The sequence below is a fragment of the Salminus brasiliensis genome, chromosome 1, assembly GCF_030463535.1.
Source record: "Salminus brasiliensis chromosome 1, fSalBra1.hap2, whole genome shotgun sequence".
Lineage (NCBI taxonomy): Eukaryota > Metazoa > Chordata > Actinopteri > Characiformes > Bryconidae > Salminus > Salminus brasiliensis.
The window spans coordinates 95,882,515-95,907,318 of record NC_132878.1 but is presented as its reverse complement, the minus strand read 5'-3'; the positions used below and the strand labels follow the sequence as shown (position 1 = coordinate 95,907,318).

At 37.5% G+C, this 24,804-nt stretch overlaps 1 protein-coding gene across 3 annotated transcripts; it reads left to right on the top strand.

Moving 5' to 3' along the window:
- Positions 1-5,292: 5,292 nt before the first annotated feature.
- azin1a (antizyme inhibitor 1a) lies at positions 5,293-24,782 on the top strand. 3 transcript variants are annotated; one of them, XM_072692485.1, is made up of 12 exons: positions 5,293-5,414; positions 12,756-12,875; positions 15,636-15,826; positions 16,694-16,867; positions 17,473-17,645; positions 18,788-18,922; positions 19,493-19,574; positions 20,400-20,474; positions 20,656-20,821; positions 20,915-21,030; positions 22,022-22,236; positions 23,608-24,782. In XM_072692485.1, exons 3-12 carry the CDS (start codon positions 15,719-15,721, stop codon positions 23,711-23,713), a joined length of 1,350 nt encoding a protein of 449 aa, XP_072548586.1. In that variant the 5' UTR covers positions 5,293-5,414; positions 12,756-12,875; positions 15,636-15,718; the 3' UTR covers positions 23,714-24,782. The 3 variants fall into 3 exon arrangements, with proteins under 3 accessions (XP_072548586.1, XP_072548585.1, XP_072548587.1); XM_072692484.1 differs by lacking the exon at positions 5,293-5,414 and adding an exon at positions 9,415-9,579; XM_072692486.1 differs by lacking the exon at positions 5,293-5,414 and adding an exon at positions 10,251-10,337.
- Positions 24,783-24,804: the final 22 nt, after the last annotated feature.

Sequence of the window (24,804 nt, the reverse complement as noted above, 5' to 3'; positions counted from 1 at the left end):
CAGGATGTTAGATGATCCCAAGTTCTCCAACTCATCCCAAAAGTACTGGATGGAGCTCCACCATCATCATTCCAGAGAACACAGCAGTTCCTCCACTGCTGCACAGCTCCTCAATGCTGGGGGGCTTTACACCCCTCTAGTCCACGCCTAGCATTAGGCAGCATGGTGTCAATAGGTTCATGTTTATCTGCTCCAGAGAGTACTCATTCATTTGAAGGGGTGTCCACAAACATTTGGACACATATTTGTGCACGTTTGTGCTAATTTCTGCATATTGGTTGGATCAACAATCCATACTGAGTTAAACTCTTATAATCATCAGGAAATGAGCTTCAGCTGAAACTGATTTAATACTGTGGAAGATGTTTAGTCTGTGGCTCCGCCCCCTCAATCTGATTACTTTTATTTTTTACTGTTTATTCCCATCTGCAGGTTAGAGCGCCCCCTAGCACATGACATTTTGACAGTGAAGCTCTAACCTCTTGCTGGAATTTGAACTGATGACCTCCTCTCGCTCGATCAGTAGCAGTTAGGCTGTAGGGCCGGTCAAGAGCTGTGAAATAACTACATAAAAAAACACAGTTCTGCCACTGCTTTTAGCTATGCTAACATATGTTCCTGTTTAAACAATCCAAGCTCAAGCTTTGATCATCAGAACAGATCTTAATCTGGATTTTTCAGAAGGTAGTGTTTCATACAGTGAGATAGAAACCACATAAACAAGCTTATTAGAGATTACTGAACCTCCACAGTTTGAGGGGAGTGTGTGATGATTTAGGCCTGTAGTTAGCACCATGCTAATTATTCTGAATTATTCACATTAACTGCTGAATAATTCAAAGTGGATACTGAATCATTTACAATAGAAACTGAATAATTCATAGTGGATACTGAACTCTTTATAGTAGTTGTTGAATTCTTTACAGTTAATACTGAATAGTTCATAGTAGTTACTGAATAATTCATAGTGGATACTGAATAATTCATAATAGATACTGAATAGTTCATAGTGGATACTGAATCATTTACAGTAGATACTGAATAGTTCATAGTAGGTACTGAAAAAAGCATAGTGGATACTGAATAATTCATAGTAGTTACTGAGTGATTCATAGTGGATACTGAATGGTTTATAGTAGACACTGAATCATTTACAGCAGCTACTGAATAGTTTATAATAGATACTGAATCATTTACAGTAGATACTGAATAGTTTATAGTAGATACTGAATAATTCATAGTCAATACTGAATAGTTTATAGTAGATACTGAATCATTTACAGTAGATACTGAATAGTTTATAGTAGATACTGAATCATTTACAGTAGATACTGAATAGTTCAAAGTGGATAGTGAATCATCTATAGTAGATTATTCATATCAGGTACTGAATAATTCAAAGTATTTACTGAATGATTCATAGTGGATACTTAATAGTTTATAGTGGATACTGCATAATTTATGGTAGACACTGACACTGAATAGTCCAAAGTGGATAGTGAATCATTTGTAGTAAATAATTCATATCAGGTACTGAATCATTCATAGTAGATATTGAATAATTCATAGTATTTACTGAATAATTCATAGTAGATACTGAATCATTTACAGTAGTTCATATAATTCAATAGTTCATAGTGGATAGTGAATAATCTATAGTAGATCATTCATATCAGATAATGACTAGTTTCTAGTAGATACTGAATCATTTACAGTAGATACTGAATAGTTTCTAATAGATACTGAATCATTTACAGTAGATACTGAATCATTTACAGTAGATACTGAATAGTTTATAGTAGATACTGAATCATTTACAGTAGATACTGAATAGCTTATAGTAGATACTGAATCATTTATTGTAGATACTGAATAGTTTACAGTAGATACTGAATGATTTACAGTAGATACTGAATAGTTTATAGTAGATACTGAATCATTTATTGTAGATACTGAATAGTTTACAGTAGATACTGAATAGTTTACAGTAGATACTGAATCATTTACAGTATATACTGAATAGTTTATAGTAGACACTGAATCATTTACAGTAGATACTGAATAGTTTATAGTAGATACTGAATAGTTTATAGTAGATACTGAATCATTTACAGTAGATACTGAATAGTTTATAGTAGATACTGAATCATTTATTGTAGATACTGAATAGTTTACAGTAGATACTGAATGATTTACAGTAGATACTGAATCATTTACAGTAGATACTGAATAGTTTATAGTAGATACTGAATCATTTATTGTAGATACTGAATAGTTTACAGTAGATACTGAATAGTTTACAGTAGATACTGAATCATTTACAGTAGATACTGAATAGTTTATAGTATATACTGAATAGTTTATAGTAGATACTGAATGATTTACAGTATATACTGAATAGTTTATAGTATATACTGAATAGTTTATAGTAGATACTGAATCATTTATTGTAGATACTAAATGATTTACAGTAGATACTGAATAGTTCATAGTAGATACTGAATGATTTACAGTAGATACTGAATAGTTTATAGTAGATACTGAATCATTTATAGTAGATACTGAATAGCTTACAGTAGATACTAAATCATTTACAGTAGATACTGAATAGTTTACAGTAGATACTGAATCATTTACAGTAGATACTGAATAGTTTATAGTATATACTGAATAGTTTATAGTAGATACTGAATCATTTATTGTAGATACTAAATGATTTACAGTAGATACTGAATAGTTCATAGTAGATACTGAATGATTTACAGTAGATACTGAATAGTTTATAGTAGATACTGAATCATTTATAGTAGATACTGAATAGCTTACAGTAGATACTGAATCATTTACAGTAGATACTGAATAGTTTATAGTAGATACTGAATAGTTTATAGTAGACACTGAATCATTTACAGTAGATACTGAATAGTTTATAGTAGATACTGAATAGTTTATAGTAGATACTGAATCATTTACAGTAGATACTGAATCGTTTATAGTAGATACTGAATCGTTTACAGTATATACTGAATCATTTACAGTAGATACTGAATAGTTTACAGTAGATACTGAATAGTTTATAGTAGATACTGAATAGTTTATAGTAGATGAATTAGAAAACTGAATCGTTAAAAGCAGAAATGGAATAATGTATACTATTTAGGCATGCAGTTAGCATCATGCTAGTTATCAAGGTAGCTATTAGCTATATACTTTAGCTCTCAGGATTACAAAACACACACATTCGTTTCAGAACACATGACCCTTTAGGTCAATTACTGAATACTCAACAGTATAGGGGGTTATAGATGTATACAGAGGACGTTAGTGTAATCACAGTGGCCATAGCCATGCTACTGAAAAGCCATAATGATGCTATCTGATGCCCTAGCACAATGCTAGCAGTGGGGTGCTGTAGCCTGCAGTGGGTAAAACACATGTCCCGCTGCCGACAAACGCCCCCAGTCTGATACTATTATAATAAGAACAATGGTAATCAAACACTGCATTTTCTGGAAGGCCCTGTAGATGCTCTGTGAGATTAGGAGGCGTACGCTCATTCCTAGCCCGCAGGGAACAGGCACAAAGCTCGGAACCGTTATTTGTGTGGTCTGAGAGGAGAGACCTTCGCTGGCGAGTGGCGACAGTCGTGTAAAGCGCCGCTGAAGCTGCTTTAACAAACACAGGCATTGTGCCACTTCCCCATTCCAGCACCATTGGGTCATTTCACTCTCTGATTAGACTGGGAACTGTTCTCAGTTTCAAACAGCATCAACACTGCAGGCACACACAGGCAGCAGAGGCCCGAACACAACATCCAACCTAATTACCTGAAGCGTAACGTGATTCATTTGGTGCAGCAAATCATTCATATACCAGTCATTCCTCAGAGGACTGATCAGACCACTGAACAGAAGGCATGCACTGACTTGACCTCAGACTGCAAATGTGTACATCGCCTTAACATGAATAAAGTGGATTACACCAAGACAAATGTAGTGTACTAAGAGATACATGTGAGAAATTCATAGTGAATACTGAAGATTTCATAGTAAATACTGGATCATTTATAGTAGATAATTAATAATTCCTACTGGACACTGAATAATTCATGGCAGATATTGTATAATTCATAGTGGATACTGAATAATTCATGGTGGATAAGAAATAACTCTCACTAGTATAATAACTCTATAAACTAGTAGAAACTAAAAAATATATATATAGTTACGGAACAATTCATACTAGTTACTGATAGTTTCACTGTGGATACTGTATAATTCATAGTGGATACTGTATAATTCATAGTGGATTCTGTATATTTAATAGTAAATACTGAATAGTTAATAGTAGATACTAAATAGTTTATAGTAGATACTGGATAATCCATGGTGGATACTGAATAATTCACAGTGGATACTGAATAATTCACAGTGGATACTGAATAATTCATAGTGGGTAGTGAACAATTCATAGTGGATACTGAATAATTCATAGTGGATACTTAATAGTTTATAGTAGATACTGAATAATTCATAGTGGATACTGAATAATTCATAGTGGATACTTAGTTTATAGTAGATACAGAATAATTCATAGTGGATACTGAATAATTCATAGTGGATACTGAATAATTCAAAGTGGATACTTAGTTTATAGTAGATACTGAATAATTCATAGTGGATTCTGTATATTTAATAGTAAATACTGAATAGTTAATAGTAGATACTAAATAGTTTATAGTGGATACAGAATAATTCATAGTAGATACTGAATAATTCACAGTGGATACTGAATAATTCATAGTGGGTAGTGAACAATTCATAGTGGATACTGAATAATTCATAGTGGATACTTAATAGTTTATAGTAGATACAGAATAATTCACAGTGGATACTGAATAATTCATAGTGGGTAGTGAACAATTCATAGTGGATACTGAATAATTCATAGTGGATACTGAATAATTCATAGTGGATACTGAACAATTCATAGTGGATACTTAATAGTTTATAGTAGATACTGAATAATTCATAGTGGATACTTAATAGTTTATAGTAGATACAGAATAATTCATAGCAGATACTAAACAGTAATTCTAAGTGGATAATGGATATATCATGCGTAGTGTAAGTCTGCATTTTTAAAAAGAGAGAGAGAGAGAGAGAGAGAGAGAGAGAGAGTTTCCACTGGAAGAGCCCCTTTCCTGGGCGGTTATCCCTCCTCCCTCTGTGAAAGTGCTCCCGCCTGCACGAGCTGGGTTTGCTGTGAGATGTGGTCAGTGTGAAGAGTCTGCTGGAGCAGCTCGGGCCGTCCACTCCGAGTTAATGATATTAGAGCCACAACACAGACAGACGTACAGTGCCAGACATGAGGATGGGACCTGTACCGGAGAGGAAACCCCTGCTTCACCTCAGGTAGGCCTGCAGCACACTTCACATACAGTAATACATATCCACAGTCACGGTGTTCAGGGGCAGCTTGGAGCTTTTCCCCCTGACTGGGTTTAACCTTGTATAGACTGTCCAAACACATGACAGAATAACAGGAAAAGAATACACCCCTTTATTTACAAACGGCAGATTCATAACTACAAAAATAAATAAATAAATAAATAAATTACAAATAAATAAACAATGAAGAGAAAATGTGATGTATATCATAAAACGGTTGAGATGGGATTTGTGATATTAATACACTCTCTTTTAAAAAAGTAGATCCGCCCATTCTGAAATGATTCATTTAACTGATTCGGTTCACTAAAATGATTCAATTTGTCAGCGCACATATGTGCTTTACCCTCCAGCCTCAGAGCTGACCAATCAGAGGAGTGATATGTGCAGATCACGTGTCATTTTCAAACATACCTTCATTTGCATTATGGGTAAACTCAGCCTGTTCCAGTACAGTTACAAGAGGGCCGCGGAAGTGAGCAGGGCTCAACACTGAGTGTTCAAATAATGACCGAGACTTGTTCATGTTGGCGAGCGCCCAGGGGTCCAAATAATTAAAAATATTGTTTAAATATTGTTCATATTCATTTGATTTGGGTACAAGTACAGTCAATCTTACACAATAATAAAGGTACGTAAGGTGGGGTAAGCTAGCTAATGAAGGAAACATGAGTCTCAGGGCTGATAAACCCACAAACCCGACGTTTATGACGTGTAACATTAGACGGCAATCCGTATTCAGCCTTAGTGTCGGACACAGATGGAATTTGGCCTCCGCCACACATGCCCAGAGTGGTGGGCAGCCATTGCTGTGGCGCCTGGGAAGCAGAGAGGATGAAGGGCCCTTGCTCAAGGGCTCACCCCGGTGCACTACCTGCTGATCCACCACTTAGTTGAGAAATCACATCTGCTGTTTTTTACAGTGGGTTACAGTGATTTGCACAGTTGTAAACATGCATTTATGGTATAGAGTGAAGTTCTGGGCCATAGCAGTGGGGTTTGTAAAGTTTTAGGCCACAGTAAGGTGGGGTTGTAAACTTACGTATTAAGGAGGGGTTTGACAAGTTCTGGGCCACAGTACGAGAGGTTGTAAAGGGCTGAGACACAGTAAGTGGGATGTGTAAAGCTATGGGCCACAGTAAGGGGTTTGTAAAGAGGTTTGTAAAGTTCTGGGCCACAGTAAGGGGGGATTGAGAATTTCCCCACTGCGGAACTAATAAAGGACTATCTTATCTTATCTTATTTGTAAAGCTATGGGCCACAGTAAGGGATTTGTAAAGAGGTTTGTAAAGTTCTGGGCCACAGTAAGGGGGGATTGAGAATTTCCCCACTGCGGAACTAATAAAGGACTATCTTATCTTATCTTATTTGTAAAGCTATGGGCCACAGTAAGGGATTTGTAAAGAGGTTTGTAAAGTTCTGGGCCACAGTAAGGGGGGATTGAGAATTTCCCCACTGCGGGACTAATAAAGGACTATCTTATCTTATCTTATTTGTAAAGCTATGGGACGCAGTAAGGGATTTGTAAAGAGGTTTGTAAAGTTCTGGGCCACAGTAAGGGGGGATTGAGAATTTCCCCACTGCGGAACTAATAAAGGACTATCTTATCTTATCTTATTTGTAAAGCTATGGGCCACAGTAAGGGATTTGTAAAGAGGTTTGTAAAGTTCTGGGCCACAGTAAGGGGGGATTGAGAATTTCCCCACTGCAGGACTAATAAAGGACTATCTTATCTTATCTTATTTTTAAAGCTATGGGACGCAGTAAGGGGTTTGTAAAGGAGTTTGTAAAGTTCTGGGTCACAGTAAGGTGGGATTTGTAAAGCTATTGGCCGCAGTAAGATGTTTGTAAAAAAGTTTGTAATGTTTTGGGTCACAATAAGGGAAATTTGTAAAGCTATGGGACACAGTAAAGGAAATTTGTAAAGCTATGGGACACAGTAAAGGAAATTTGTAAAGCTATGGGGCACAGTAAGGGGGATTTGTAAAGCTATGGGACCCAGTAAGGGTTTTGTAAAGAAGTTTGTAAAGTGCTGGGGCACAGTCAGGGAAATTTGTAAAGCTATGGGCCGCAGTAAGAGGTTTGTAAAGAAGTTTGTAAAGTTCTGGGCCACAGTAAGTGGGATTTGTAAAGCTATGGGTCGCAGTAAGGTATTTGTAAAAAGGATTGTAAAGTGCTGGGGCACAGTAAGGGGGATTTGTAAAGCTATGAGCCGCAGTAAGGGGGTTGTAAAGAGGTTTGTAAAGTTCTGGGACACAGTATGTGGGATTTTTAATGCTATGAGACACAGTAAGAGGGATTTGTAAAGAGATTTGTAAAGTTTTGGGCCACAGTAAGAGGGATTTATAAAACTATGTGATACAGTAAGGGGTTTGTAAAGGGGTCTGTAAAGTGCTGGGACACAAAAAGAGGGGTTAAAAAATCTGGGCCACAGTAAACAGGGGTTTGTTGTAAAGTTTCTGGGCCTCAGTATTAGAAGTTGTAAAGTTTTGGGCCACAGTAAAGGGGGGAAGGTTGTTCTAGAGTTATGTGCTGCAGTAAGACGTTTGCTAACGTCTTGGTGCCAGATACCACAGGACAACTTCAGAGAGCCTTGATGAGTCAGAGCTGTTTTGGTGGCACAAATGGTTTTGGTGGACCTACATAACATTAGGTGGTTTTAATGTTATGGATGTTTTATCAGGATATGTCTTAAACTACATCCAATGATCTGGATCTGGACCATCAGGACTGGTCGCAGGCTACAGTTCTTCAGCTGTGCATCCTCTGCTGTGCTCTCCTAAATGTAGGTCCCTAGATATGATGGAGGGAAGGGACTTCGGTGTGTTCACAGAGTGCCTGTGTCTGAAGCCCAGGGCACCAGCACTAGTAATAAGGCAGACTGGTCACCATTAGTTATGAGGCCCACCATGGTGGTGTTGCTCACGAAGGAATGAGAGCACACGTTCTTGTGGCTCCACTACCGAGTGTTCGGCTGTCTCATCTTTAACACCTTCACAAACAAATTACAATCACCCCACTATGAGTGTATATATATATATATATATATATATATGTGTGTGTGTGTATGTATATATATATATATATATATATATATACGCAACCACAAATACCTCCCCAACCCACACTACACTTTATTCTTTATGTAAATAATGTAAACATTCAGATTATATCAAACCTGTACATTTAAACTGCTTTAGACCAGTGCAGTATTGTAAATAGAGATATTTATATTATTTATATAGTGTGTATATAGTGTAAAGTGTTGAATATAATGTGTGTATATAGTGTGTATAATGTGTGTATATGTATAGTTCTGAATCGGAATCAGAAATACTTTGATCCCAGGAGGGAAATTTGCATAAATAATCAGTTCTTGTGTAAATAATCAGTATTTTTATTATTATTATTATTTTTTTTTTAACTGAGGGAATAATTTATTACATTGAGGAAACTGATTATTAAACTGAGGGAAGGATTTATTAAATAAAAAATGGATTGTCAGATGGGGGATTAACTTGATTTAATTAGGTGAAAATATTGATTATTAAATGGAGGATTGGATTGTCAGACTGAGGGAACGACTTTATATATATTTCATATTAAAAAAATTATACATTATATTTCATAAAATTATATTTCATAATTCTTTCTATTTTGTAGTTTTTCTTTACTCACATTTACACCTGTGACAATAAATGTGATTAGATTTGAGAAATTTAATAAATGCACATTGTGAAATGTAATTTTAATATTCAAAATATTAATAATTAAATAATTTAAATGCAGAATTCAATCCTAACATTTGCAAAACCAGTTCTTTCATCTAAAAACATAAAAACATTTAAATAATATTCTTTTTACTTCCCTTGTTTACGATGCCTTGATTTCGATTCGTGTCGTTCAGTTCACTGAGACTCGTTTTCCGATTCGGATCCTCGGTTCACTGATTCAGCCGGAGCTCCTCCGCCGCCCTGCCTGCTGCTCGCTGAGTTACTCGTCGTGTGTGTGGGGGGCTTATGGCCAGCGGGACGCGCTTTATATTTAACACCGGTGGTCCTGATAGCTCGTAAAAATTCCGCCGAAAAAGAGAAGACGGTTCAGCCCAAATTATGGGACTTTCTCTCGCGTAAGTAAACAGCAGGAGCTCATTATGCTATAGCTAGCTAGCTAGTATCCGGGTATCCGGGCTACTGGCGATTAGCTGGCTGGCTAGTGCTGGTTGTAACCGCCGGCTGGAGCTAGCATAGCATAGCATAGCTAGCGGTCTACGTCTCATATTTGACAGCAAACTCAACACAAATGTTGTGGGAAAAAATGCTCAGATAGTTGTTATTCGATCTGGACGCAGTTATGGTCGGTTTTACGCATTAATTTAGAGCAGTGTTTGAATTTAGCGCGAGATAGCTAGCTATAATAGCTAGGTAGGCTAGGCTAGCTGGGCTAGCTGACGAAGGAAACGCGAGTCTCCGGGCTGATTAAGCCACAAACCTGCCGCTGGAGTAGATGTGTATAACTACACAGATATCAGCTGTTAAAGCCCTTTGCTCTGTGGGACCGGTTCTGTGAATATCTGCAGCTTTAAGCTGCTGAGTTTGGCGGACTGGACCACATCCGGACCGCAGTCCCGGCCCGCGCCCTTCAGCAGCGCCTGGCTGGAGCTGCACATCAGCGGTGCTTCTGTTCACTGGTTTGGTCGAAATCCTCATGTTTAGACTGTGTTCTGTTATTTGGCTTATTTCACTGCCTCCGTGGTCTCTTCTCTGGCTGTTAGCAGGCTTATCTGCCCCTGCCGGGCCGGGCCGGGCTGGGCTGGACCGGGCCGGGCCGGGCTGAGGTTCACTGGATTCATCAGTGTTCCTGTTCTGATCTACAGACTCTTAAAAAGTACAGTTCAGTCACTCAAATCCTCAAAGGTTTAATAAACCCAAATCAGCTTTAATAAATTGTTCCAAATTGAGGAAGTAATACATTCATTTGAGGGGGAATGGATTAGGATTAGGATTGAGTCTCCAAATGTTGTTTTTCTACCTTTGATACTTTAAGAGGTCAAAGCGTTCCTTCCAAACTGAGGGAGGAATTTATTACATTTGGGAAATTGAGTTGTTAAACTACGGAATTGAGGAAATGGATTAATATACTGTAGGAACGACTTATTAAATTGTGGAAATGGATTAATATACTGTAGGAACGAATTATTAAATTGAGAATTGTATTATCAGACTAAGGAAACAAATTAAATTGAGTATTAGATTAATAAGCTGAAGGAACAACTTATTAAATAAAAAAAACAGTAATAAACTATAGGAATGACTTATTAAATCGAGGATCATATTGTCAGACTAAAGAGACAACTTATTAAATTAGGGAAAATGATTATTAAATTGGGGATTGGATTGTCAGAATGAGGGAATGACTTAAATAAAAAAACATGAATTAAGCGAAGGAACGACTTATTAAATTAGGGGGACAAATGATTATTAAATTGGGGATTGGATTGTCAGAATGAGGGAATGCCTTAAATACGACTTATTAAATTGTGGAAATGGATTAATAAGCTGAAGGAACAACTTATTAAATAAAAAAAACAGTAATAAACTATAGGAATGACTTATTAAATCGAGGGTTGTATTGTCAGACTAAGGAAACAAATTAAATTGAGTATTAGATTAATAAACTGAAGGAACAACTTATTAAATAAAAAAAACAGTAATAAACTATAGGAATGACTTATTAAATCGAGGATCATATTGTCAGACTAAAGAGACAACTTATTAAATTAGGGAAAATGATTATTAAATTGGGGATTGGATTGTCAGAATGAGGGAATGACTTAAATAAAAAAACATGAATTAAGTGAAGGAACAACTTATTAAATTAGGGGGACAAATGATTATTAAATTGGGGATTGGATTGTCAGAATGAGGGAATGCCTTAAATACGACTTATTAAATTGTGGAAATGGATTAATAAACTGTAGGAACTACTTATTAAATCGAGGGTTGTATTGTCAGACTAAGGAAACAAATTAAATTGAGTATTAGATTAATAAACTGAAGGAACAACTTATTACATTGAGGAAACAGATGATCAGACTGGGGAACGACTTATTAAATTGAAAAAACGAAGTAATAAACTATAGGAATGACTTATTAAATCGAGGATCGTATTGTCAGACTAAAGAGACAACTAATTAAATTAGGGAAAATGATTATTAAATTGTGGAAATGGATTAATAAACTGAAGAAATTACTTATTAAATCGAGGATCGTATTATCAGACTAAGGAAACGACTTAAATTGAGTATTGGATTAATAAACTGAAGGAACAACTTATTACATTGAGGAAACAGATGCTCAGACTGGGGGAACTTGAAAAAACAAAGTAATAAACTATAGGAATGACTTATTAAATCAAGGATCATATTGTCAGACTAAAGAGACAACTTATTAAATTAGGGAAAATGATTATTAAATTGGGGATTGGATTGTCAGAATGAGGGAATGACTTAAATAAAAAAAACATGAGTTAAGTGAAGGAACGACTTATTAAATTGTGATAATTAATTAATAAACTGTAGGACCTACTTATTAAATCAAGGGTTGTATTATCAGACTAAGGAAACAAATTAAATTGAGTATTAGATTAATAAACTGAAGGAACAACTTATTAAATTGAGGAAACAGATGATCAGACTGGGGAACGACTTATTAAATTGAAAAAAAAACAGTATTAAACTATAGGAATGACTTATTAAATCAAGGATCGTATTGTCAGACTAAAGAGACAACTAATTAAATTAGGGAAAATGATTATTAAATTGGGGATTGGATTGTCAGAATGAGGGAATGCCTTAAATAAAAAAACATGAATTAAGCGAAGGAACGACTTATTAAATTGTGGAAATGGATTAATAAACTGAAGAAATTACTTATTAAATTGCTATGATTTTATTTCTCCTCATAAACATTATCTTTAGCTCAATTAACATCACTTTAGTGAATATTTGTAATTATTCCATACAGGTTAAGCCACCAGAACAGGTTTCATGCTCCAAAGATAATAACATAACAGGAGGGTTAAATATAAGGCAGCCGGAAGAGCCACGGCTGAGCTGTGGTAATAAGGAAAGGAGGCTGAGCAACACCGATTGGTCATTGCAGTCCATTTTCACGTCCCCAGCCTTTGTAATGCAGTGTGATTTACAGATTACAGTGATGTCTGTTTTTGTCTTCCAGTATGAGATTTGTAGAGTGTGATGTGTTCAGCTTTGGGATTTCTAATGATGTAACGTGTCTCTTGAAGGTGGCTGTGAACTACCAGAACAACCTAGGAGCGTCTATCTACCGTGAGCAGTTTGACTTCAACGCTGAGCCTCCTTGGGATCCTAGCTGATAGCAGGAGGGGTCCGTCTGACCTGACTCTGTAAGTCTAATGATTATGATCCTGGTTAATTTAGCACTACCATAGATATGTACATATCTATCATCGTATCACTGCTGTGGACAATGTCGGTCACTTTAAATGGACATTAAGAGCTTTTCCTAACACTGATTGAATGAGTGCCATGTCACCTCACAATTCTCATCGACGCTGTGATGTTGCACACTGACACATATATATTTTTCCATCTATACTGTCTTCTTAACTGCACCACCACAACTCTTATGTATCATTATATATATTATGTATATATAATCATTATACATGCGCGTATGTATGTACACTTTCTTCCTGTACATTTAGCATATTTTTGTGTAGTTAGAATATTTTACTTTTGAATATTTCGATGTATTTTAGGTCTGTATTTTTGCCTATGTAGTTTTGTCTTGTTAATATGTTTAGGTCTGTATATTTAGTATATTTCTGTCTAGTTAGTATGTTTATGTCTGTATATTTCTGTCTTGTTAGTATGTTTAGGTCTGTATATTTAGTATATTTCTGTCTAGTTAGTATGTTTATGTCTGTATATTTAGTATATTTCTGTCTAGTTAGTATATTTAGTATATATTTGTCTAGTTAGTATATTTAGGTCTGTATATTTAGTATATTTCTGTCTGGTTAGTATGTTTAGGTCTGTATATTTCTGTCTAGTTAGTATGTTTATGTCTGTATATTTAGTATATTTCTGTCTAGTTAGTAAATTTAGGACTGTATATTTAGTATATTTCTGTCTAGTTAGTATATTTAGTATATATTTGTCTAGTTAGTATATTTAGTATATTTCTGTCTAGTTAGTATATTTCTGTCTAGTTAGTATATTTAGGTCTGTATATTTAGTGTATTTCTGTCTGGTTAGTATATTTAGTATATTTCTGTCTAGTTAGTATATTTAGGTCTGTATATTTAGTGTATTTCTGTCTGGTTAGTATATTTAGTATATTTCTGTCTAGTTAGTATATTTAGGTCTGTATATTTAGTATATTTCTGTCTAGTTAGTATATTTAGGTCTGTATATTTAGTGTATTTCTGTCTGGTTAGTATATTTAGTATATTTCTGTCTGGTTAGTATGTTTAGTATATTTCTGTATAGTTAGTGGATTTATGTCTGTATATTTCTGTATAGTTAGTATATTTAGGTCTGTATATTTAGTATATTTCTGTCTAGTTAGTATGTTTAGTATATTTCTGTATAGTTAGTGGATTTATGTCTGTATATTTCTGTATAGTTAGTATATTTAGGTCTGTATATTTAGTATATTTCTGTCTAGTTAGTATGTTTAGTATATTTCTGTATAGTTAGTATATTTCTGTCGTTAGTATATTTCCGTGTATGTAGTTTTGTCTAGTTAGTATATACTAAATCCACCAACCTAAATATACTAACTAGATAAAACTACATATACTGAAATATACTAAATATACTAACTACACAACACTAAACATACAGACCTAAATATACTAACTAGATACAACTACATGTACAGACATATATAGGTCTGTATGTTTATTATATGTCTGTCTATGTACTTTTGTCTTGTTAGTATATTAATGTCTGTAAATTTAGTAGATTTCTGTATAGTTAGTATATTTTGGTCTGTATAGTTAGTATATTTCTGTACTAAATATACATACTATATATGTACTAAATCTATAACCTTATACTAAGTATACTAACTACACAAAACTACATGTACAGACATATTCAGTATGTGTCTGTTTATGTAGTTTTGTCTTGTTAGTATATTTAGGTCTGTATATTACAAATATTTCTGTATTTTAGTATATTTCTGTATGGTTAGTATATTTAGTATTTTTAGGTTTGTATATGTAGTTTTGTAGAATTAATATATTTAGGGCTGTATACTACTGGGCTGTATTTGTGTATTTAGTATATTTTCTGTATAATTAGTATATTTGTATCTGTATTTGTAGTATGTCATCTGCGTATTTACTTCCGTATAGTTAGTACATTTAGGTCTATATTTTGATACCTTTTTATTTTTTGTATAGTTAGTACATTACGGCCTATATATTTGTTATATTTCTTCATATTTGGTACAGAATATTTAGCAGAAAAACACTGGATAACGCCGCTGGCCCAGAATTGCCTCGTCACTGTGTCCGTAGTAATGTTTTGCTCCTCTGTTATGAATAATCTATAACACTCCTGCTTTACTAAATGCTGAATCACCTTAATGCAGCTGTTCTGTATTGGGTTGATGGTGCTGATATTGACCGGGTTAGGGTCAAATGGAGTGAACGTCTTACTTCAGCCAGGAAAACACTGCGGATCAGGAGTGTTGGGGTTTAGCCTGGAAAGCACAGCACAGCACAGCTGAGTGTTTTGCCTGCTCTTACATGCCTGGATTGAGTCCTCTGCTGCTTATGAAGCCCTATATGGTAAAGGCAACGTATATTTGAGCAGGGAAAACCTGAACAGGTGCGGCTCGTTAGCCCAGCCCAGGTGAAGTCTCACGTCGTGTTGTGCTCCTGTACATGATGTTCTGTCTTCGTACCATGAAGCTGTATGACGAGTTGTTCAGAGCAATGCCTCCGACCATGTTAACCCTTTAACTTTAACAGAGCTGCACATAATAAGGCTCATTTTTTTAGCAACTATATGGAAAGACTGATCATATCATGACCATAAGTATCAGTACCTTAGCAGGTATCATTTCTTTATAAGTCTACTCATCCAAACATGCCTGTAAACTGTGTGTGTTTGTTTTCCATGTGTTTCAGTGGATATCGCTAGGACCCAGGAGCTGCGAGGGCTCTGCTAAATAGGTGACCTGCTTTATGCCTGTGTTGTCTTGGGCTTGTGGATGAGGATGAAGGGGACGCTGGATGATTTGCACTATTCTGTCGAGCTGCTGGAAGGAGACACTGCTCTCCGAGATGTTATTGACAAACATATCTGTGACCAAACTCTAGTAAGTACCCAGTTAATATAAATATTCAATAATATAATTAGTTGCAGTCATACAAACACCTCACAAATCTTGTATCTCCTTTTTATTTGACGTAATGTGAATACAAGTATTGTTTACATTGTAAAAATACCATGATGAATGGACCAATAGAAATTCTATGAAATGATTTGACTCCCCATTGCATCCAAGTTGCTGTTATGGAGATACAAGGTTTTTAATGTGACAGGAGTAATAGATAAATAAGAGAAAAAAAATTACCTTACAGAATAGTACCAAGTCAGATTTCCCCATTTATTGCCAGATAATGTAAAGACCGCTAATACACTGTCCAAATATTTATGGACACCCCTTCTAATGTATGCATTCATCCACTTTAAGTTGCACCCATTGCAAATGCGCGCACACAGCTTGTCTAGTCCCTGTAGAGAAGTACTGCCAACAGAATAAGACTCTGGAGCCCCCCAGCATCATTGAGCTGTGGAGGAACTGTGTTCTCAGGAATTATGGTGGTGGAGCTCCATCCAGTACTTTTAGGATGAGGTGGGGTGGTGATCATCCAACATCCTGACCTCACTATTGACACCCATGTTGCTGAATGCAATCAAGCCCTCACAGCAATGCTGCTACTCCAGAGTCTAGAAAGCCTTCTTCTTATCTGGACAGTAGAGACAGTTACTCCAACAAAAGCAGGATCAGCTCTTTATTTGTTTTTTGAAAACCCTTGAGTAGGTGTCCCAATACTTTTGTCCGTATAGTGTTTATTGTGCACCGTTTTGTTGTCATTAAAAATGAATAATTAATATAAATACATGCATACATTTCCCGTCTTCACGAGCGTATCTCTAACAGTGTTCTTTCCTCTTTCAGACCCAGAAGAATGCGTTCTTTGTGGCTGATCTGGGAGCCATCATTTGGCAGCAGATCCGATGGAAATCTCATATGGAACAAGTTCGACCTTTCTATGTGGTGAAGTGTAACGGCAGTCCCGTGGTCATTGAGATTCTGGCTGCGCTGGGAACTGGCTTCATTTGCTCCAGTAAGGTAAGGAGGGGAGGCGAGTCCAGTCATCACACCTACTTCATTTCATGACTCAAGAGGTAGTGGGTTTGATTTCGGCTGATGGCTCCTGCCATTGAGTCAGAACCCCACGTGTAACTGTGCTGGAGGGAGGGCCTGCTGACCCTCGGTGTTGGTGTTCGCAGGTAGACGGTGGGTTGTTCCAGTGAGGCTCTCTGTGGTTAATTTGAACTAGAATTTGACGTAAGACTTAGAACCACACCTTTCAAGCCATGGCAGAGCACTGCAATGCAATTTAACACACACACACACACACACACACACACACACACTCGTGAAATGGGGTGAAAACACATACACAGTGGGGGCAACGAAGTGCTGGTGAAGTGCTGAACTGCTCAATTCCTGCAGTGCAGAGGACCAAACCAACACCCTTCTGGTCCCAAGCCTACTTCTCTAACCTTAAGACCCCCTCTGAGTTGTTTTAGGCTGAAATAAATATATTTTAGCCGTGAATCATCTTTTCAAAAATACACTCTGCGCTGTTCCATATTTACACCTCTCTTATCTTCTCTGCTATTATTGAAGTGCTCCAGTTCTGTCATGCTTTGTGGTTGTTCTCCTTGCAGCACGAGCTGGAGTTGGTGAGGAGCTTTGGTGTCCCGTCTCAGGACATCATCCTAGGTGGGATGTGTAAGCAGCTCGCTCTCATCAAATATGCTGCCAAACATGGCGTCCAGCTGCTGGTGTGCGACAGTGAGGCCGAGCTGCGGAAGATCGCTCGCTGCCACCCCAAAGCAAAGTAAGGCTACACCTCGGACCAACCCGGCCGGGGTTTTTAAAGGTGGTGTTCTTTAAAGAGAGAAACAGTGGTCATGTCGTCACGTTACTTTAAGACTCTGTTCCGATACGATACATAAACTGGGCATATCGGTCGATGCCCGATACCAGTCCAATACTATTGCTGAATTAATAAACCGTATATCTCACCGCGTGGGAGAGACTTAAGGCATCAGGATTGACTTAATCATTACTTTATATAATATAACACACACATATATACATATATATATATATATATATATATATATATATATATATATATATATATATATATATATAAACGGAAATAACAGATATTAATGTACTAAACTGCCATTTGTCATTTTGTTTCTCTCACCGACAAATTAAAGGGAAAAGATCGATTCCAAAGGATCAGCCTAATTATCTGATACCCGATCCAGCTAATTTTGTTAATATCGGGGCTTTTTTTTGTTAAATTCTGGTTAACGTTCTTGTATTTTTTTTTTTATATCTTAATAAATACTGTAATTCCCTAATTATTATCCACTTCTGAAATCAGGGGTGAGTGTGAGTGATTGTCTAACATTCTCATTAGCTAAGTTCTCATTATATAACCACCGTTTTGTCATGGAGCTGGGAATTCATACTATTAGATAGAGATGCACTGATCCGACTTTTTCAATTTCGATATCGATACCTAAACTTTGCATATCGGTCGATACCCGATACCAGTCCGATACCATTGCTGAATTAATAAACTGTATACCTCACCATGTGGGAGAGACTTAAAGCATCAGGATTGACTTAATCATTACTTTATATAATATAATAAATTAACACACAGATATAAATGTACTAAATTGCCGTTTGTCATTTATTTATTTGCACATTTAGTGCAGCCTCACACCGACAAATTAAAGTGAAAGGATCGGTTCCATGATCCCCTTTACAGCTGCCTTGTTTGTATTTTATTTATTTTTATAAATGTTATTCATATTTATCCAAAACATGTGCAAAGCTAAAGATGCCACATGTCTTGGCTTTGAATAAAAGGCACTTGGGATAAGTAATGACTGAGCTGTTGATTTAATGCCAGCACGTTTGGTCCAGTGTACTGAGCACAGTGTGTTTTTGCTGTAGGCTGCTACTGCAGGTGACCACGGGAGGCTGCTGTGAACGGGTGGAGACCGCCGTGCCGTTTGGCTGCACGCTGAAGGACTGCAGGCACATGCTGGAGTGCGCTAAGGAGCTCAACCTGCACGTGGCCGGTGTCAAGTGAGTTACAACCGCTCTAATGAGTGGCGAAATGCTTTGATGGCTGTCCAGTCACACAGAAAATCAAGAGAAAATCTAAATCAGAATATTAAAATATACAAAAAAATTAACTTAGCAAGTTAAAATAGTTGGGTGATTTTGATTTTATGTTTTATGTCAGATTGGTGGCAGGCAGTGGGTTATTTAGTGTGGTGTTTAAGCCTCGGCCACTAGAGGGCAGTGTTGTCCTCTGGCTTTATATCCCACAGTTTTGATTAAATTTTTCTATTTTATTATTTTTTATTATTTATTTATTTATATTTTTTTACACTCTGATTTTATGTAAACAATGTTGTGTGTTTATACAGTGCCAGTTTTCCTAAAATTCGGTTGCTAACAGTATCACAATATCACACTATATTGAATGAAGTAAACATATACACACACAGATTATATAGAATGTATATGTTTAAGTATATAATATTTCTATATTTGCCATTTATACAGAAATTAGGAAGCTTTTTGACCAGACAGTCAGCATTTATGCGTTTATGGACGGAGCAACCTGTAAACTCTAACTGTTGGTTGCAGGTTTCACATCCCCAGCTGCTGTGCCGAGCCCCAGGCCTTCACTCACGCTGTGTCAGATGCCCGCTGTGTGTTCAACATGGGGGTGAGTGAGTCAACAGACACTTGGTGTTCTGCGTAATCGGTACTGACCGAGCTTCTGCTGTTCCAGATTGAGCAGCATCTCAAACCCAGTATCTGCGTCTGCTGTAGAAGCATCCATGAAACACTATAGACGTAGAGGTGTGAACATGGTGGATGAACATTCATCCAACATCTAAATCAGGGTTCGTAAGCGTGAGTTCGGCCCGAAATCTTGTTGTTTCTGGATTGTAGTGGATTAAGAAGTATAGCCATGGCAGCAGTAGAGCTGGGCGATTTGACCTCGAATCAGCATCACGATCGATTAGTCATTTTACCTCGATTACGATGAATTACGGATTATTTCATTAAATTACGGACACTGCATTTTTTTCTTTTTCTTTGGTATAACTGCTCAAGTAGCTCCGTTATTTCAATTCTCCACCATGTTGCACACTGGACAGTGCGGAGTCACGTGACTGCACACATGGTAGTATGTATTTAAGGGGATACTACATGAACACACAGTAGTATTCTTCAGCTCTCACTGCTCTGTTTGCAGCGAATTCCACCGCTCAGTATAAACAGGTGTTTCCGATATTCTGGCCTTTCCCCATCTTGTTGTAACTCATGAAATCATGATGGATCAAATAAGGGGAAGGTGTGTTGGTGGCGTTGGACGGTTGTAGGGTGTGAGGTCTGGAAACACCTTCATCCACATCCATGTTTATAGACCAGAGGCTGTAGTGACTACCACAGGGGGGCGCTGTACCACACTAGACTGTGAACTTGTACGGCTCTGTTCTAGTGCACTGTTAAATCCCCTGTTTGTAAATGTTGTCTACCTTAGGAGGAGCTCGGCTTCACGATGAATGTTCTTGACATTGGAGGAGGCTTCGATGGAACGGAGGCTCAGTTAGAAAAGGTAACGTGAGCTTCAGTATTAAAGAGACCCTTACCATCAATAAACACTAATCCTAGTCCCTGAGGGGATATGAGGCCCTTATAAACCCAGTCTGTGCTTGTGTATAGAATTGTGCTGGGACAAAAGGCCCAGCTGGGATCGTGAGCTTGCATCTGATGTGTGGACTCGTTCTCTGAAACAGGTCAACAGGGCGCTGAAACCCATGCTGGATGTGTACTTCCCTCCGTCGACGGGCGTCTCGGTCATTGCCGAACCTGGAGCGTACTACGTCTCTGCTGCCTTCTCGCTGGCTGTGAGCATCATCTCAAAGAAAGCGGCGGCCAGGGACGCCGATCTGCATCCTCACGGTGAGCCCTGCGCTGTTTCTGAGATGGAGTAAATGGGGAAATTGGCCTTCCGTACGCTGGAAGATTAAGCCATGTGTGTTTGGTGGTCCTCAGATGCGCTGTCTGGAGATGATGAGCCGGCGTTCCTGTACTATATCAACGATGGTGTGTTTGGCTCGTTTGCCTATAAACTGCTGGACGAATCTGTTCCTGCACCGTCTCTACACAAGGTAAAGGTGCAAATCTGCTTATGATCACAACATTTTAGGAGGGAATTGCCCAGTAATTTTAGTTTTTAGTGCACAAACACAACCATAACCTCTGTGAAAGTCTCAAATTTGAGCTCAAATAGCTCTGATTTTAAAGCGAAATGAAGACCATGCTCATTAAATTCGTTAAAGTCTGTGAAAATCCTGCATTTTATTCACATAGTTTTGTTAATTAGTGTAAATAGTTATAGAAAACCCCATTAAAACATCTGTCTTTGACTAATTTAAACATCTGGAGGTCTGATCTTCATATGATAGACGCTGAGAGATGGAGGTAATGTAACTAAACTCATACAACCTAAAGAAACGACTTCACTCATCATTTATAAAATAGAATTAATAGAAATGTTGAACCCCTCACACTCATTTATCACTCCTTCAGATGTGTAGAATTAGTCAGGAGCAGAACATCAGCTGCAGATGATCAGAACATGGTTGGAGAGGATCATTCTGGAGGAGTCTGGAGTCTTTTTTAAACCTCAGATGTTTAGTCTGGTCTGCTCTTGATTGATGGTTGAAGTGAGGGCTGAAGAAGATCATGGCCATCACCATCATGGTCAGATCCAGAGAGCTCTCTGAGGCCTTCAGAAGGAAGGGTGGAGATGCAGAGGAGTCTGGGAAGGAGAAATCAGACGTTCCACTGTTCACTAAATCATTTACAAGTGGAACAGCTGACCAACATGACCAGGTCAGACCGTCCTAGCATCAGTTCAGCCCAAGATCAGAACCTCAAGATAAGTAAAGAAGCCTCCTTCCATCATAAAGAGATCACACACGATTGGTCTTCATGGGAGGTGAGGAGCAAGGAGGAAGATTAGATCTCCAGATGTTTAAATATGTCCAAAAAGACCAGGGTCTGAAGTGGGCGGTCCTGTCTGTGTCCCTGTCTGTGTCTGTGTTGGGATGAACCACTTCTAACCCCTGACTGGTGATGGTTGTTGCATTGCTGTAGGAGAAGTCCTTGGAAGAGCCTCTGTTTTCTAGCAGTCTGTGGGGGCCCTCTAGTGACGGTCTGGACCAGGTGCTGGAGTCCTGCCTGCTCCCGGAGCTCAGCGTGGGGGACTGGCTGGTGTTCAGCCACGCTGGAGCCAACTGCCTCGGAGCCGTGGGCGCCCACTCGGACGAGCACAAGCCTCCCGTACACTACGTCATCTCTGCCGGAGATTGGTACGCACTGTGTTTAGGCTTTTCACACACTTATTATTATTTATTATCAACTTTTTGACATAACCTATATATTAGTGATTAGACCAGTAAGATCATAATCAGAAATTTGCTTATGTATTTATTTATTTATTTATTTATGCTGGTTTTAATTTTTTTTACATAACCTATCAATCTAATGACGAATAGACCAATAGGATTGCTCTGTTTATTTATTTATTACATTTTTACATGTATTTACATTTACTTTATATTATTAATTTATTTATGCTGATTCTCACTTTTTGACACAACCTATCAATTTTATGATGAATAGACCAATAAGATCAGAATCAGAAATTTGCTCATTTATTTATTTAGTTTCTATTTATGCTGGTTCTCATTTTTTTTGACACAACCTATCAACCTGCATCTAAGAACGAACAGACCAATAGGATTGCTCGCTTTATTTATTTATTTATGTATTTAATTAATTTAATTAATTTAATTAATTAACTTTTTATTATTTATTTATGCTGATTCTCACTTTTTGACACAACCTATCAATTTTATGATGAATAGACCAATAAGATCAGAATCAGAAATTTGCTCATTTATTTATTTTGTTTTTATTTATGCTGGTTCTCATTTTTTTGACAAAACCTGTCAATGTAACAATGAATAGACCAATAGGATTGCTCGCTTTTTTATTTATTTATTTAACTTTTTATTATTTATTTATGCTGATTCTCACTTTTTGACACAATCTATCAATTTTATGATGAATAGACTGGTGGGGTTGCATTTATTTATTTATTAATTTAATTACGCTGGTTGTCACTTTTTGACATAACCTGTCAATCTAATGACAGATAGACCAATAGGATTGCTCGCTTTATGTATTTATTTATTGATGCTGATTCTCACTTTTTGAAATAACTTGTCAATTTAATGATGAATGGACCAATTGAAATGCTCTAAAATTACTTGACATTTACATTGACTTCCATTGAAAATTAATAAGGTTTTTTTTTCTTGTTTTGGAGAGAAGATTTGTTTGTAAGACCGTGATATACACTGGTGTTTACAAAAAGGACAAAAGTACATAAATACAGGACATTATTTTGTCATTAGTAATTAGTTTGTTTACTGTATATGTTTTATATTCTCTACAAAATCAGATTTATTTGTACAATATAGAATTTCTGCTTTAGATTTTTTTACATTTGATTTTGGCCAGTGCTGCTACATATTTGTAGAAATAATGTTAAATACAGTTTTATCGAAAGGGAATGACTCTCTATGGATGAAGCTGGTTTGTATGGTCTTAAATCCTCCACATCGTTCATTTATGCGACTGTGATCTAGTAAAATGTTTGTGTTCTGTTTGGACAGGTACGAGATTCAGACCTGTGGCGTCACGCTGGACACCACCATGAAGAATTTCTCTTTGGTCCAGCAGCCCAGCCTGACCGAAACCCCCATTTCCACTCCAGCTTAGCACGGCCGCCTTGGGAGGGGGCGGGGCTCCAGCAGCCCCTGCGTAGAAAGTTGAGGAAATCTCACAGAGTCTTCTGTGCAACATTTGGAGTTTTGGCTGGGAGTCCGTGGAGACGGAAGCGAGGTTTTTGAGGAAGCGTTACTGGATCAACAACGAACTTTTTCACTGTCCTATTAAGTCAAAAAGCCATGAAACGGAACTTAAGCAAGAGCAATGGGGTTGATGTGTTTTGGGGGACGTGACTTATTGCTGTTTACAGACCTGCTAGAATCTATTTAATTGAGTTTTATAAATACAGCATCTACATTCTTGCATATATGTGATAATATTTTCTGTAAGTCAAGTTTGCAGCCGACTTGATTGATTGATTAATTATTTATTGAACAGGAAAGCTGATTACCCTATCAGTTGTCATGCTTAACAGGCATGTCTTTGTGGTATAATTATGAACATCAGTGTAATAGGGGACTGTTAGGTGTCTAACCACATACAGTACATCAGATGTTCGCGCCTTTTCTCGTTTTTTGAGGCCTGCAGGTGGCGCTGCAGCTGAAAGCTGTTATTTCAGAGGGCTCGGAGAGAGATTTAAGCAGAGGATCTGTGGAGAGGCGTGTCTCTCCTCGGGGAAAGTGTTGAACGGTGCAGGATTTAGACGTTCGGACAAACCCAGCGAACCCAGGTATTTAGGTGCTGCAGGTGCTGCAGTGTGTGCTGCAGCATGTAAAGCCAAAGCGCATTAGTTCCCCCTCGAGTTCGTCCTGCTCTCCCTCAGATACGAGCGCCGAAGACTTGAGCGGTGCAGCTTGAATTGTGGTGAAGAAAGTGCTGAAAATGTTGTGCGGGAAGTGCTGTTGGTTCGAGGCTGCTCTGTTGAAGGACAGGCGGCGCTGCTGGAAACGTGACCGGTTTAACTGACCGAAGCTTTCTGGGAATCCTTCTGAGGCGGCCGAGAGGAGAAGTGTCGTTATCGAAATGGGATGAGTACAGTACGATCCTTCAGGCTGAATATGTAAAGTGTGGCCTGAGGCCTGCTGGGCAGTACGCTGTCAGTAAACGAGTGTGCTCATGAGTTTGTGTTGGGTCTTCTTTCT